The sequence below is a fragment of the Sitodiplosis mosellana genome, unplaced genomic scaffold, assembly GCF_009176505.1.
Source record: "Sitodiplosis mosellana isolate CC-2019 unplaced genomic scaffold, AAFC_SMos_1.0 Smas_scaffold_3, whole genome shotgun sequence".
Taxonomy (NCBI): Eukaryota; Metazoa; Arthropoda; class Insecta; order Diptera; family Cecidomyiidae; genus Sitodiplosis; species Sitodiplosis mosellana.
The window spans coordinates 3,286,112-3,302,652 of record NW_022595246.1 but is presented as its reverse complement, the minus strand read 5'-3'; the positions used below and the strand labels follow the sequence as shown (position 1 = coordinate 3,302,652).

At 37.8% G+C, this 16,541-nt stretch overlaps 4 protein-coding genes across 5 annotated transcripts; 2 read left to right on the top strand and 2 right to left on the bottom strand.

Moving 5' to 3' along the window:
* The first annotated feature begins 1,083 nt into the window (after positions 1-1,083).
* On the top strand, positions 1,084-2,426 carry LOC129565669 (uncharacterized). The gene is made up of 3 exons (XM_055440780.1): positions 1,084-1,204; positions 1,342-1,502; positions 1,596-2,426. The coding sequence occupies exons 1-3, from the start codon at positions 1,084-1,086 to the stop codon at positions 2,358-2,360; spliced, it is 1,047 nt and encodes a 348-aa protein (XP_055296755.1). The 3' UTR covers positions 2,361-2,426.
* A 280-nt stretch (positions 2,427-2,706) lies between these two features.
* On the bottom strand, positions 2,707-5,225 carry LOC129566551 (aladin-like). The gene is made up of 7 exons (XM_055442592.1): positions 4,770-5,225; positions 4,362-4,687; positions 3,928-4,197; positions 3,622-3,797; positions 3,364-3,558; positions 3,003-3,296; positions 2,707-2,926 (listed from the first exon to the last, which is right to left on the bottom strand). Exons 1-7 carry the CDS (start codon positions 4,845-4,847, stop codon positions 2,886-2,888), a joined length of 1,380 nt encoding a protein of 459 aa, XP_055298567.1. The 5' UTR covers positions 4,848-5,225; the 3' UTR covers positions 2,707-2,885.
* Positions 5,220-7,093, top strand: LOC129566552 (serine/arginine repetitive matrix protein 5-like). Of its 2 annotated transcripts, none has more exons than XM_055442593.1 (2): positions 5,220-5,378; positions 5,768-7,093. In XM_055442593.1, exon 2 carries the CDS (start codon positions 5,821-5,823, stop codon positions 6,874-6,876), a length of 1,056 nt encoding a protein of 351 aa, XP_055298568.1. In that variant the 5' UTR covers positions 5,220-5,378; positions 5,768-5,820; the 3' UTR covers positions 6,877-7,093. The 2 variants fall into 2 exon arrangements, with proteins under 2 accessions (XP_055298568.1, XP_055298569.1); XM_055442594.1 differs by lacking the exon at positions 5,220-5,378 and adding an exon at positions 5,473-5,689.
* LOC129566550 (presequence protease, mitochondrial) lies at positions 6,973-10,555 on the bottom strand. Its single transcript, XM_055442591.1, has 2 exons — positions 10,363-10,555; positions 6,973-10,281 (listed from the first exon to the last, which is right to left on the bottom strand). The coding sequence occupies exons 1-2, from the start codon at positions 10,395-10,397 to the stop codon at positions 7,209-7,211; spliced, it is 3,108 nt and encodes a 1,035-aa protein (XP_055298566.1). The 5' UTR covers positions 10,398-10,555; the 3' UTR covers positions 6,973-7,208.
* Positions 10,556-16,541: the final 5,986 nt, after the last annotated feature.

Below are 16,541 nucleotides of genomic sequence, written 5' to 3'. Positions count from 1 at the left end.
ATCTTAATAATATGTTATTAATTGAGTTAATAAATCCATCTTAATAATATGTTATTATTATAGTTAATAAAATGTTATTACCGCCGAATCTTAGGATTTATTAAGATAACACCCGATATAACGCATAACATATTATGTTATTATTATGCTGAATCTTAATAACGTTATTATTATGTTATGTTGGACCAATATATCGGCCGTTATTATTATGTTATTAAGTATAGTTAATAATATGTTATTGCCTGTAAATCTGTAAATTCGGAAACAGCTAAAAAAGGTTAAGTGATGATAGATCCGAAATGAATGATTGAATAAATTGAAATGCAAACCAGAGAACATGATACCCACTCACTTGATGTCTCGAAAGAACACATCAACAGAGTCTCTATTCAGTAGTTCGATAGCCACTCTTTTGCAGCATATCAAAAAATGGTTTTTATTTGCAAAAGATATGCTGAAAAAAAGTCTCTTTTAAGCTACTAAATAGAGGCTTTTTTGATACGCTCTTTAGACACGTCTAGAAACGCTCAAAATGCAATTCGCAATCATTTTTGCACAAGCTATCCACACAAGCCAAACAACAAACATTAACTGTCCATTCTTTCATATCTATTTATACTCTGATTATACACATTGTTCCCCCATCCAGAGATGCATCAAATATGCATATATTACGTTGAAACTATTTGATCTACATTCCACAATGAAATTTTTTGATTAATGTCGGCTTGCTCTTAGGTAGACAATAAAAGCATATATTAAATACCTCGAAATAACTACAACGGTCGTGTGAGCTCTCTATTACTCCACCCCAGAGTTTTCGAATCAATAAAAACTTTTCAATCACATGCTATCAATTACTGGGACCGTTCTTGACAGAATTTTAAATGAACAGTCGCTACAATATAAATAGACAATATGTTTACGTGCGTCAAATATGATTGTGATAGTCAGAGAAATAAAATGCTTTATCGGAAGGAATGTGCGTTTATTCCATCGATTACCTCGAATATGAACACATCGTTTTCCTCAAAAGCCCAACAAAATTCCGAGTGCTCATTCCAAATAGAAAACTTAAAAATTATGGAAGGTGGTTTGATGGAAGTATTGAGTGATGCCATTCGGGAGGCTCTATTTGAAGTTATCGAAGATTTGCTCAAAACAGAGAATTTTAAAGTGAACATTGAGCCTGGTTCGAAAAAAGGTATATCCATTTTATCCGAAAATTTCTTATTGGTTTCTTCTTGAAAATAAGGTCATTTTAAATAGTTTTTAATCATTATGAATTATTAACGACCAATAAATATTATTAATCAATAATTGTATGCATAAAATTTTCAGGTGATAACTTCATTGGAATCGTCTACCGCATAATATTCAGTACGGCAGATAAAAAGCGAAGTTCGAAATTGTTTTTGAAAATTGCTCCCGAAAATGAAGAGCATCGAGAAAAGGTGTTAGCTCATCGTTTTTTTTTACGTGAAATATACGTTCATAATGAGGTAGTTTACAAAAAATTTAGTTTTTATTATTCTTTGCCTGGAAATCTAGAAAAATCTATGGCTTATTTTCGGTTGAATTTTCTTCCTATCCAGGTCTTGCCATGTTTCCGTGAATTCCAAAAGTCGAGAGCCATAGTGGCCGGTAATGATGGATTTTTTGAATATCCTCAGTGCTACAAATTCCTCGATGCTGAACCGTTTGAGTGTTTGTTTCTTCAAGATGTCACTGAAAAGGGGTTTGAAATGATAAATAAGGACGAATTGACAGTGGAACATATTTTGCTTGTAATGCAGGCTCTTGGGAAGTTACACGCCATCTCATTTGCGATGAAAGATCAACAGCGCGACAAGTTTTCAGACATTGTGAACGGGCTTCATGAGCACTTTTTCAGGCACGGATATAATGCGGTTGTGGCAGAAATGCACAAGAATGCTGCAATAAATGTGATCAATGCCATTACCGATGAAAAAGACAGTCATTTGTTAGAAGCAGTCTTGAAAATGTACGAAATTAGTCAGTTTGATATTCTTGTAAATTGTGTTGATGCAAATGAAGCGGAACCCTATTCTGTCGTGATCCACGGTGACATGTGGTCAAATAACACCATGTTTAAAGTTAATAAACAAAATAAGCCAAGCAAAGTATGTATCATCGATTGGCAAATATGTCGCTATAGTTCACCAGTATTGGATATCGTGTATTACATTTTTCTTAGTACAACGCGAGAGCTTCGGGGCCGAAACTATAACATTTACTTGAAGACATACCATGAAAGTTTATCAAATCATTTGATAAGGTATTCGAAATCAATTGATTTTCTGCAAATTGAGCAGAAATGTACTCCATTTCTTCAATAAAAAGATGTTCCAATTTCAGGCTCGGTTCAAATCCCGACAAGTTATTCCCGTACATCGTGTTACAAGATCAGCTGCGAAAGTATGGAAAATATGGATTAGCATGTGCTTCACTACTTTTACCCATTTTGTCAAATGAGTCCGATATACCCAGTGCTAAAACGGAGGGCGAAAATAGTGTTAAAGTACCCAAATTTTCTGAAGCGTTGAATAAACGGTTTAGAGATATAGTAGCTGATATGTATCGATTGGGCTATATTTAAACTCAAGTTCTTATGTTTGAAAGAAATACCTTGAAAAAGACCTAAATCATTTAAATTCAAAATGTCAATAATACAACTTCACATAATTGGTATATTCAACGTTTTTTTTTTAGTTTGGTTTTTATTTCAATGTCGTTCACGTGTTGTTGTTCATAGAAGTAGACACGCAACCGTCTCCACATTGTTCAGTTTTGAAGTTAAAATATCGAATGAAAAAGTAACAAAAAAAAATCTATATTGAAGTTGTAAAAAGATATCGATTAAATCAATGCATTGGGAAGTATTGTACGCGACCAGTCGACCAACCTGGAAATATAACATTTGATTAGAAAAAAAATGTCAAAGAACGAAAAGAAATAAACAAAATGTTGCTTTAACCAACCAATGGTAAGAATCACGTCGTCATGTTTGATGTAAATTTCCTTGAAGCAAATGAATGAAGGGTATTCATCAGGGTCATCGCCGCTGATGTTAAAGTTGGGTGATATGTTTAAAACGTCACGATTGATCGATGTGGAGAAGATGGCAATTGATGGCGTTGATTTGAACATAACCGCAACATATCGACCAGTTGAATCCCAAACGATGCTTTTGGGCCGCCCGCCAATGACACGTTGACCACTTTGGACGGCTTTAAAATCCGCAATTGGAAATGATTGCTTTGGCGCTGCACCCACTGTAAAAGAAAAAATATGAAACGTCAAATAAATGCGTGAAAATCCAATTAAATTGTCAATTCTTACCTTTGTAAAGTTGTTCATCCATAAAGCAAAGACTATAGAGTATCGATTCGTTAGTTGTGATGAACAGCAGGTGATTTGAACACGGTGACCAAGCGGCCGATTGAATAGAGCCCGTTGGAATAGTCCAGCGCTCAGGTGTCCATTTATTTGTTTGCCAAACACGAAATACACTTCCGACGGTCGATGTGAACAGACCTACAAATGAATGTTAAACTATAGAAACGAAAGATACAATCAAAAAAATCTAAATAAACAGACGTTGATTGTTTGTTGACCACTTGGCTAAGGCACACGGCATTCCGATTCGCTTCAATGGTATATTACGATTTGTATCAACATCCCATAGAATGGCATTTGGATCACTTAAACTGACTGAGCACAACAACGTTCCGTTGCGATTCCATTCGAGTGAACTGATTGGATGGTGATTTGTGCTAGAAAAAATGGTGAAAATGATCGATTATTTTGTTAAAATTCAAAACAATTTGGTAAAGAATGAAAAAAAGCAAATCATATTTTCCTCGTTTCATAGCACTTTCTCCAACTTTAATCGCAAAATTTTACCTCGTCAAATGCAAAAATTGCGATGTATGCCGTCCGGGTGTGTCCAGTTTCCAAATAATAATACCGCTATTGCAACCGACAGCCAACTCACCCGCACAGAGTGGTCGCCATGCAAGTGATGTGATACATTTTTGATAGCCATTCTTCAATGTGGTTATGACGACTGTGTCCGCTGAGTAAATTTTAATATTGTCATCAACCGATGCAATTGCCAATTTGAATACATTTGGATGCCATCGCATGAAGCGAATTGGGCTATTTTGCCAGTCTCTGGAAATGGACAATTTGATCAGGAAAATGGTTGAATAAATGAAAAGATATAGTAAAAAAGTCATGTCGTTCCGCTAACACTCATAAACACAATTAGGAAAAATGTCTTGTCAGACACATTCTGGCTCTGTGAAAAATCCCTTAGCTACACGTACACCATTTACCTAGTTTGTGAGTATTCGCTCAAAATGTCCAAATTTTGATTGTCGGTGTACGGCCAGATCATGTGATTAAATTGTTTCACTTTGGTCAAACCGTAGCATAGGCCTCGGAACAGATAGTTAATCTTTTGACCATGTGTCTTTTGTTCGGCTTCTTGCAATGCATTGATGGGTCCTTCTTCGAAGAAAATCCGTGCCAGTCGCTTTGGCAGTGGTTCATTTTGTGGTGTTATCAAAATGGGTCGGTCCAAATGGAATTTCGATGGGATTGCATGTGTTGCACCAATCAAACCTTCTCGCCGAATGTAAATCTCCGGATATGCCGCCAACTGAAATACACGAAAATTTGGTTAGAAATCAGCACAAATATAGTAGAAATTATAACAAAATACACGAATATTTAGTTCAAACCTTTGTTATTGATCGGTTAAAATCATTGTTCACGATTTCACCTTCAATCAGAGGCAATGTGCACGAAAAATGATCCATTTTTATGCGAGAGTCATGAACTTCGACAGTAAATTATTATTAATATGTTTGCCCGAAAAGACGTTGGCACTCTTTTAAACGTTGTCAACGATGAAACGTCAAGAACACACTTTCCGAAAAATAAATTCAAGGAGTTTCCTGCAAGTGATTCAATGTGCGCTAATCGTCAGAAATTATACAGCCAATGAATAAAAAAATACATTTTATTTTAATTGGTTTTTCTTTTTCAAATTGAATAAAAAATTTCGCACATTAAAACTAATGATGTAAATATGTTTGCTTAATATATGGCGCGCAATAAGTGAGGTAAACACACATACACTCACTCACACAGACATATAGCTAGAACTGTCAACATCGAAGTGTCAATTTAGAACGAATGTGTCAAGCAACATGTCGTTCATTGGGTTAATATCAAGTGTTGAATAGAATTGTCATTCATACAGTAATTACGATATAGAGAAATTATTGAGTTTTTTTTTGCTGTCGTTCGTTCGGTCGAAGTTTTGTTGGTGTAGCAAAAGCATTGAGGTGAGAGATAAAATCAACACATTTACCAAATGAAACAACGAAGAACATTGAAAATGTTAATCGAAACGACATAAAGCAATATTGAGAATTGGTCTAGAACATTTTGGTCGTGGATGTCTATTTTGTTTGACAAACCATACCATAACTTCGACGCCATTGTTATTGAACTGAATGAGCCTTGTTTTGACTACGGATAACCAAAACATTTGGACACAAATAAAAAAATTCATGTGAATTTTTGTGTCCAATTGCTCACTTGGCGTGAGTTTTGTGAAATCGTGAAACATTCGTCAATCAGGCGATTTTAATGAGTTTAGTTTTGTCAAAGCAACCGTTCGATTTTTCGTTCAAGTATTAATATAGGCTTTTTTTCTTTATTTTGTTTACAGCCACGAGCGTGCACATACACACCAAATTCGATTAAAGTTCCAAACAGTGCAAAATGTCACATCGTTCTCGACGGTCGGACGACCGAGATCGGTCACATTCATCGTCCCAGCGATACGAGCACCATCATCGTCGTGATGATTCAAGGGACCGTGACTATTATCATTCGAGAAAAAGTTCAAGACGCGATAAGAGCCGATCAAGATATCGCAATAGTAGAAGCCGTTCACCGTCACACAATGGTTCGAAAAGTTACTCACGACACCATCGCCACAGTAGAAGCAGATCGCCGGGTTACAGTTCCCGACATCATCGCAGTCGAAGCAGGTCACAAGGACACTACAGTTCACGACACAATGACGACTACCATCGATCTCATCGATCCAAGGAGTTAACTGAATCAAAAGTACGACGCGACTCACGCGAACAATCACAAACAAAGCACAGTACTGTACCGCATGAAATGTTTGCTGTGAATCATTCGACTAAATCACAAAATCCTACAATGCATCAAACCACCAATGAACGGGGACCAATGTGCATTTCAAACCAAATCAACGACAATTCACAAGGTAATGATTATTATGCCAGCGATGAGCCAAAGGCAGTGCCGATTGATCCAAATGATTCGGACACAGTATTAGAAGAGGAACGGAAACGTATTCAACGTGAAACTCTTGAGCGTTTACAAAAGCATTTAGAATCCGAGGGAAAGAAGTATCCCGCACCAAGACCACAAGCATCGCATCCGATTTTCGCCAACGATGGCTCATTTTTGGAAATGTTCAAAAGCATGCAAGGCAATATGCAACAACAGCAACAAATACAACAAACCCAAACACCGCAACCGGCAACGGCTGATGTACAGCCGAAACCATCAGTTCCAACCACATCAACAGCAATGAATCCGACCAATCGCATTCAACCGATTAATCGACGACGTGGCGCAAAAATACTGAAAACCGGCATCGTACAAAAGCAACGTGTCATTGAGGAGCCAGGCGAAGAAGCGGCACCCAGCGATTCATGGAATGCATATTTGAAGGAAGTCAAACGATATAAAACCGTTACCTGCAGCGATGACAATATTACACGTTCATTAGTGAAATGAATCTCGGGCGTGACTATTTTTTTTCTTTACCTGTTTACATGGATAATGGAATTTTCTTTATTCCAATTTTTTTTTTCTTCGGTCAAACGAATTGCATTTGATTTTTGGAGAATTTTCTTTATTTTTTTTTTTATCACAAACTGTCACTTAAACTGAAACTGAATGTGAGTTGAATTGAATGAAATAAAAGGAAAACATGTACAAAATTCCAATAAAATAACATCTGGCGTTTTATCTCTTTTCTTTTCGGGTAACATCATCAAAACAGAATTTATTATTGCTTAACAGGTATGCATCATTATATATTCATAAAATTTCAATTCTTCTCTAATTTATTCGCTAGCTGAAAAATCATTTGTCTCCCACTTTTCGCCATCTTTTGGTAAATTATCATTGGCCGGTCCCAAAACACATTTGCCCGAGCAACTGTATTCCGTTTCATTTGTTATCAAATATCTTTCGAACATTTTCTGTAATTTGTCCTTCGTTGTATTAATGATTCGGTTGCGATTTCGGCTGAAGATATCTGTTGTAATTCCATAATTGAACTCTCTCAATCCTTTGTTGCCGGCAGCGACTGGTGCATCAAGACCTTGGAGTACAGACAGTTTAGCTTCGAATATTGTTTGATCATCGATTGTGTTCCAGTTCTCACGCAGCCAATTTATGGAATCATCGAATACGTCAAGTGTTTCACGGCTTCTTGGATCGCGGTAACTATAGAAACTGAAAGTACCGTTCAAATCTAGTTTTGCGCCTGCACCGTAGGCTCCGTTCTGTTCACGCACCACCGGCAGCAAATATTTTGATGTTAAAATTTTTGACAGCACCAACAATGGAGCATAGGATTTGTTTGTGTATGGAACGGTTAAGATGGATTTCGAGCAATAATTCACTGGCAAATTTACAACGTGATGCAGTCCATGTATCGATTCTGGGCTTCGGAGCAATTGTTTCGATTGAATTTCTTTTGGTGCCCTTAGCCGGGCCGTGTCAATGCATGAGCTGATTTCATTGGTGAATCCGTTGAATATTTTCATCACATCGGCTTTGTGCCACTCGGACATGTTCAACGCGTACTTCATGGTGCATTGGCCAAAGAGCCGCTGTGCCGTTTGTTGTAGTTGTGCCAAAATCTCTTCGGGTGTTTTTTCGGTGCTTAATTTTTTCATGTATTCAATGTGTTTGATACCACCGAGTTGGGCTTTGAGTTGAAGTGCCTCCGTAATCAACGAAGTGGCGCCTTGGATCGCATAAATATGGCCCGTTTGTGCAATGTCAGCGGTTAACGATGAAATGTATTCCTCGAGCAACACGGAAAATCGTTGAACGTCAATCAATTGGAAGTTGAGTAAAAGTTCTTTAATCAAATTGAACATGTCAGCGGTATTTTCTTGCAAACAATAGGATCCGAATCCAACGCCGATTTCATATTTATTCACATCATGGATATTTTCGACGAAATGAAGATTGAATGAAATGCCCGACGTTTTTAAATTGATTAATTTATCCAGTTCACGGTAATCGTAGCTTTTGGTGCCCATTTTCGAGAAGACCTGTGTTAAAAGTGGTAGCAATAGTATCTCGTCACGTGTCAAATGATTTGCATTACAAACGCCTCGAGCATATACAATGCTATTGGTGTCGACAAGTGTGAACTGTGTTGGAACATTATTTAATTTAACATGCTGAATATTCAATTCGTCGACATCTTTGGAAATGTCATTCATCGTCAAGCATGGCAGTAAATGTATATTGCTCGGCGCTTCCTTTTGTTCTTTGGCCAATTGATTTGTAACTTTGAACATTTCCTCTCGGTCGGCATCGGTGAGTTTACTCACTTTATCTTTGAGCAACGCATCTTCATTTTGCTTGAGTTTTTCTTCGTATGCTTCGTCCGGGCGCATTCTCACCGTTAGACGATGCTTATTGTCCTTGAAGTACTCTTTTACTTTGCGCTGCAAGAAGCCATCATCTTTCAAATCACGTTTCAAGTCGTCGAAATGTTTGCCGATATCCAGTGAATCCAGAATGTTCGTGTCATGGTTCCATGCTGGAGTCACTCCGAACAACAAATGCAACCCAAATTGAGGTGTTTGATGTTTAATACCCAATTCGATGCTATTCAATATACCCTGAACGTGTTCCTTGTCAAAACCATTTTTGATGACTTCATCCACCGTTTCATTGAACACTTTTTCTACCAGGTCAAAATCTTTGCTGTTAATGTTCTGAAGTGCAACAACGAATGTTGTGTCTTTCAATTGAGCATCAAATCCCGTCGATTGGCCAAATGAACCGCCGATAACATTTGGTTCGATCAATGTTTTGTAGAACGATGAATTTGGTCCCTTCACCAATAATTCGCTCAAAACATGCATCAGAAGGATTTCATAGGCATTCGTGATGTCGACCAGCACATAGCCGATGGCCATTTGGCATTGACGTTCAATCGGTGCTCCAATGGTATCAAATCGACAAGTGACTTCGGCTTCTTTTGCCTCTGTCCAACGTTCTTGAGACAAAACTTGACTGAATGATGACTCCAACGGTTCATAACCGCTCAAGTATTCTTCATTCACGAACTGCAACGACTTGAGCACATCAAAATTACCATAGCTAAACACTCGAGCATTGCTGGGATGATAATGCTTACGATGGAATTCAACCAAATTCTCCCACGTCAATTTCGGTATATCAAGTGGCCATCCACCGGAAATGTGACCGTAGGTTGTGTTTGGCAGCAAATTATTCATAATGGCATAGCCCATAATTGCGTTATTCGTTGCAAATGCGCCTTTCATCTCATTGAAAACGACTCCTTTGAATTGAATATCCGATTTTATGTCATTCAAATCTTCGTTTTCCAATCGCCAGCCTTCTTGCAAAAAATCAATGTATCGTAGATTCGGATTGAAAACGGCATCCAAATAAATTCTCTGCAGATTGCGAAAATCTTTTTCGTTTGTCGACGAGAACGGATAGAATGTGTAATCGGGGCCAGTCATTGCATTCATGAATGTGGCCAGAGAACGATTTATCATTTTGAAGAATGGATCACGCACCGGAAATCGTTTCGAACCGCACAGTGCCAAGTGCTCTAAAATGTGTGGCAGCCCAGTTGAATCGTAGATCGGCGTTCGAAAATTCAACGAAAACACATTGTTATTGTCGTTTCGATCCACATGCAAAAATTTGGTGCGTAATAGGCTGTGCGTTAACAAATATGCTGTCATATTGAATTCCGGATAGAATTTTGACTCAACACAATTGAATCCATGGTATGTTGTGCCAACTTTAAGTTTTTCCTTTTGTTTTGATGGCGCATTTTGCGTTGGTTTACTTGCAGCCACCACAGAATACTGTCTGAGGAGAAAATTTTGGCTCCTGTTTCTCACCAAGGCCCTGCAAAGAGAGGTTATGATGTAATTGCCTATGTTTTTGCTTAGAAAAATCAATGAACAAATAGAATTTCCACAAACTCACCGATTTAGATTTTTACACGCGGAGAAAAGTTGCATGATGACTGCAATCGATTCGAAACTTGTGTTTTACTTTAACAATGGAATCGATAAGGAATTTCAACAAAACACCGACTATTTACTAATGTCGATTGGTTCTCTTTGACTCGTTTGACGTCTTGCAGTGTGGTTTAAAACAGCGATAGACTTTTTGACACAAAGCTGAAAGACGGTGAAAGGTTCTACTATCGCTTCGACGAACATTTGTAAGGTTTCAAAAAAACCTGCAACTTCTGTGAAACGTGCGAAAGGTGACAAGTTGTTGTATGTGAACATAAAAGTAACTCGTAGGTTCGTTTAAATTAAGTCTCTTGTCTGTTTTTGATCCAAGGATTTATGACTCTTGTTTTAGCTGGAAACTTTATTGGTGTAACCAATTTGAAGCGATGTGATAATTCATAAAGTCACCATATCCATTAAATGCGGCATAAAAACCTGGCAAAACTTTTCAAGTTGACATCAACTTTTTTAATGAGCTCATTCCACCGTTTTTTTTCTCTCTACTTTTTGTTTCTTTGGAAACATTCTTTGTCGGTTATTTCTTTTGGTAATCGACGATTAAATCGGAATAAACAAAGGAATAAAGCCATTGAAAGCAATTCATCCACGTTCCATTACTCAAAAGACAGGCAGATTTGAGCATTTATACGCATTCCCATATACACTTTGTCCCTGTGATTTGAATGATATGTTTTTTTCTGCTTTTTAGTGTCCATAGACATTTTATGAAGTGCACAATCAAGACAGCTTCCTTATTGTTCTCACGGGTGTTTGTTGTCGTTACATGTTTGTTCGTGCCATGCGAGTGACTTTCCTGAATTGCTGTTTTTCCGGTGCATGCCCTGTCTCCTTGATGTGCTCCAAATGATTTGTTTTTGCTTAGAATCTGCATTTTTCCATGCGCTGTTGCTTGAAATGACACACTTGTGACACACAAAAGCTATTCATCGACTATGTGTTTGAATGACCGAGAAGAAGTGGCAATAGAAAAAAATGCACGAATCAAAAATTATCATCAGTCCACTGTTTTGGGGCCAAAGAGCAACTGAGCGCCATGATGTGATAAATAAAATTGTCATGGATAAACATAGATGTTCTTCATAGCTTTAGACGTGTAGTTTGTCTCGTCGATATATTGCTTGTGTGTATATCTGTATAATGCCGTTTTGGCACGATTTGAATACCAAATACTGCAGCGTCACACAATATTTGAGCGCGTAAAAAATTGCTATCGCCTTTTATGGCTTTGATTTATTGGCTTGTCAACCGAAATCTGTTTGTGTATACTGTTGTACATGAACTATTTGAACTGAAACACCCGAGCGCTGCGTTGGAGAACTCAACACAAACGGTTTTAATATAGTGTGGGTAATTGTTATTATTTTCCTGATTTTAACTCGTATGCATTACAAGTATTTTGCTGTAAAACATGCTAAACTTAAAGCCAGAGGGAGAGAGAGAGAGAGAGTAACTCATTTTTGACTTTATCTTGCCTAGGTCACTTTAGCCATAATCCCAAGAATAATGTTTTCTGTATACAATGTGAAAAATGCAGAAACTTTGTCGTTTCTCTTTCTCTCTACTACAATTGCTTTATGGAAAAACTGTTCGCTACATTTTCTATGCTCCCGATACCATTCATCTAAACAGACGCTCGCTCTTATGCACACAGAAAAAGAGAGAGCGAGCGTATGTATTTGTATAGTGTTTTTGTGTAGATTCAAAACCAGAATCCATTATGTTTGATGACAAAAGCGTACGTATCGTTGTGAAAGCTAGTTCTCACACACATTCACTCCCGCACGCACACTTTTTCGACGCCTTTTCAAAAAGCTTTTTCTTGTATGTTTTTTTTTTCGTCTTATTTTCTTGTTATTTTTTTTATTTCTGGAAACGAACTATGGATAAAGTTACTGCATAGTTGTTCTACGGTGCGACTAGATTGTTTTCGATTCTCGCGATAATGTGGCATAATCGTCATTGCACTTGGCCTAAAACTCAATAAATTTGCATTATGATGAGCAGTTCACTTGAAGCGCAACAGCATAAGAGAGTGAGAGACAGTGAGAGAACAGAAAAAAAATAATCAATTAGAGATGAATTCACTTGTTTAGCATATCAAATGAAAAATGGTGAAGATGAGAACAAGAACCTTATTTACGTGAATAATGAAACACATCTCGGGCATATATAAAATGATGTTGAGTCATTCATTGAAGTTGCTCCTCATGCACAGACAATCTCAACGATCATATATACTACTATGTGTATCGCTGAGTTTGCTTCGCACTCTCCATATGGATTGGTACTTTTCTTGGCTTGATGAAGTGGTGCTACACAGAGACATATATCTTCATCGAAAGAACCGTGGAGCCAAAGCAGCAGCAGCAACTGATGCGCTGAAGTACAAAACGACGAAGTAGACGTCATCATCAAAAGTAATTCAAACTCATTTTCAATTCGGAAGCTGTGCGAATATTTGCTCGTTCTCTGTCATTTTGCTTGTTCTCTCATAAATTCATGGCATTCCATTCTTTCTAAGCCAAATGGCGAAGGACGAATTGAAGATGTTTAGGCACGTATCTCATAACCTTTCCGTAATCAGTATTGCAGTTTTCTGTTCCATGCAGTATGCATAGCAAATATTTAGCCTGTCGGTTGTTTTGCCAGCAATAGTGAGCGGATGTGAGGCGCACGCGGTGAGTCAAAAAGACGTTGCCGCTGGTCATTTTATAATAATATCTCAATGGGCGCCATTAGTTGTTGGAACATGAATAGGAGCTCAACACCAGCGCAGAGTAAGATCAAATGATATCTTTTTGTAAGTTGACGAGCTATTTTTATCAGTTTTCCTATCTTCCTTGTGAAAATGAAGACAACGCCAAGCTCTCTTTCTCTACATTAGGCTCATGCTTCAATGGTTAACGGTTATTGTAGGAAGACGACTTCATAATTAGTGCCTCAGAGAATTAGGACGGAGATGTAGCAACAACAGAAAAAAGACAAGAAAAATTTGTTTGACGACGACATTAATAATAAAAAAAAAAATACCTTTTTTTGTTCCCCAATGACAATAGACGGTTTTTTCTCGCTGGTGTGTCATTTAAATTCCGTGCGGATGCTATGCGAGAAGTCATCATCTTACCGCTTCCTAATGAGGAAGCGATAATTAAAATTATGTCTACGTCATTAAGCTTTTTTTACCGTAGCTCAAAAAACTGCAAAAATTCAAAACTTCAACATAATCAAATTACCTTGAAACATCGAAATGGCAATTTCTTATCAATATTTATTTATGTAGATTAATTCATGCATGTTGCAAGAGATGGAAGCAACAAGGCCGCCAAAGCATGTAACTCTTCTGTTCTTTTTTTATTATCATTGTAAAATGATTGGCAATAAATATACGGTAGCTGCTTTCGTATCAAGAAATTTCAGTTTCATGCTTCTGCTGATTCACTTGTGTGATTGTGGTTCAACATCTCCCATTCTCTCGCAGCTCACCTCATACCACCGCCATTCAGGGGAAAACCGCCCGACTTCATCGCATTTCTCCAACTCAGTTCATTCCGTTGGATTTATGCGTTGGTTTGAGTACGCCTCCGTTTTATTCTCGAATTCATTTTCTCCATGCCGTTGTGCCATCGAGTCTCGATTCTCTCGATTTCTCGAACCATCGAGATTTTACCCTTGTTTGCGAATTCAGTGCGCGACTTTTCCCCTCCGTCGTACTGACTGAACAACGTCGCTTATAGCAACGCGCATTCGTCGAGAGAGTAAAAATCGCAGGAGAACAATCTCATCTCTCCTCCAGCCTCGGAATGCCACTTTGTTTCGAAGAAATATCGCATAATTCTTATCAATGAAAACATTGGTTTTAAACGTCCTTAACACTTTTGCGTTACATTTTCGACATACGACGTGTGCTCTTGGTTTTCACATGCTTTGTGTGGTAAACAGACCGAAAACGAGCAACGACGACGACGACGAAGAAAATAAAGACACACACAGACAATGCAAAAGTATTTGCCATTTTCCGTCGCAGAAATATTTATATAGATTTGCCTTGCAGCAAACAAACCCCGATATTGATTCAATGCATACAATTACAGCGCGTCGCACAACAATCGACACGTTTGTTTTCTCTCTCTTTCTCTCGCTCGCTCGCTCGGTCTCGGTGTGTTTGTTTGCACAAGAGGCTTGGTCTGTTTATTTGAACAGGTAAAAGAGATTTTGTCTCAAGTGGTTCCAGTTGTAAGTTTATTTGAGGGAAACATTTCTCTATTTGCATAACGAATAATCAAATAAACAAACTAACACATTGTGCACGGTATGGATGTATCTCTCTGTGGGACGATGTGGCGGTGTGTTTTTACTGTCTTCAACGTCGTTGCACATTGTGTCAGTCAGGCTGGCAATAATGCGTGTATCTTGTTTGCCATGACAAAACTTCCAAAATAATTTATTGCCGTTGATAAGAGAATGTTTTCCAACTCCGAAAAAAATGAATGATCTGATATTTCATTGCTGTGTGTGTGTGTGTGTGTGTAAGCATCATACCATGTCGTTTGATCACAGGAAAATTTAATATTCGTCGTACATACGTCTGTTTCTGTTTCTGCTGCAACGCTCTCTATATACACAACATAATGCATGTGTGTGGATCCATATTGCCAGTTTCAAATCATCATCATGAACAAATGCACTGTTGCACGTTTGCAACATGTTCTCTCTGCACAAGACATCTCAATGTTGTGCACACTTTTCCATCTCTCTTTCCCTTTGGTTTCGCTTTTTTTCTGCTATCAATTTAGCTTATTTCGTTGCTTTTACTTCGATAAATTCAATAATGATAGAGATGCACTTTCACTATAATAATGTACCTCGATGCAATGATGCATTTCGATAGCATGAGTTGCATTTTAATTGGTAGCTCGCCACAGTTCCCACATTTCACACTCTTTTTTCACACACACCCACATTCCAAACAAATGTGTAATTGGATTTGCACCAAAACTTTCTACTCTGTCATTTAAAACAAACTATCTAAACTTTTGTTTCTTTTTTCCTGGCCTTATGTTCGAATGTGCACGAGGACAAAGTTCAGTGTTGGTGTCACAATCGTCGGTTGTCGCTTTGTAGCGACACACACACACAGAGGGAGAAAGAGTGATGAAAATGATGTGATAGCTTCAAGCAGAGATCAAAACTTTTCGCCCACCAAGTTTGTGCCTGATATAAAGTTAAGTTGGAATTGCTGGAATTGATTCAATCCTATTGATTTTTCGATTAAAACTTGCATCTGATTGCTGTTCTCACTTTGGTTTTCACTGTTTCTCTCTCGTTCGCTGCAAATCGGAAAAACCAATTAAAAGCGATTTATCATGTTTCCAGAATGATTTCGGTGCTGTTGAATAGCAATGAAACCATCACCGTGTCGGTGATTAAGTAAAGTTTGTGCTTGTGATTAACTTGTTCGATATTTGTGTGTGTTTTCTTCTTCTGGTATTTGTGGTAATGAGCAGTTAGTGAAATTCGTCAGCAAGACGTGTGAAGAAGGGTTGCTGCTTATATCGTCACCCATATGGTAAGCATACACAGCGTTTTTGCATCTGTAAGCAGAAAATCCGAGCAACGGAGAAAAAAAGAACAGAGCAAAGTTGTATCATTCGAACAAGTTCATTAAGTTAATTCAAAAACAAAAACTGTCGAATTAACACAAATAACATGCTATAAAATAAAAGTAATGTAAATATAAAAACCCGTCAACTTCAATTCCACCCAAAGTGGAGGCAATCAATCAAACAATCTAACATACTGGCAAAACGTACACAATGCATAGATTAGCACACAGATTGAAGTGGTTTCGTGCATTTCAGTGTATATATCTATGCTTGTTAGTATGCTAACGGCGTTGAAATCAACGTTACTTGCGATGGTCTTCGTTTTTATTTTATTTTTTAAGCATTTTTGCTTTTCGGATCTGCTTATGCTTTGCTTTTACGTTCTTCTTTTCGCTTTTATCACATCTACACAACGAACGCACAGCCGGATATCCTCTGGCACGTCGCAAAAGGATTGGCAAACGCACAAATATTTCCTATATCATTAATGTGATGTGAGCTCGCTTGAGCATATTATGCA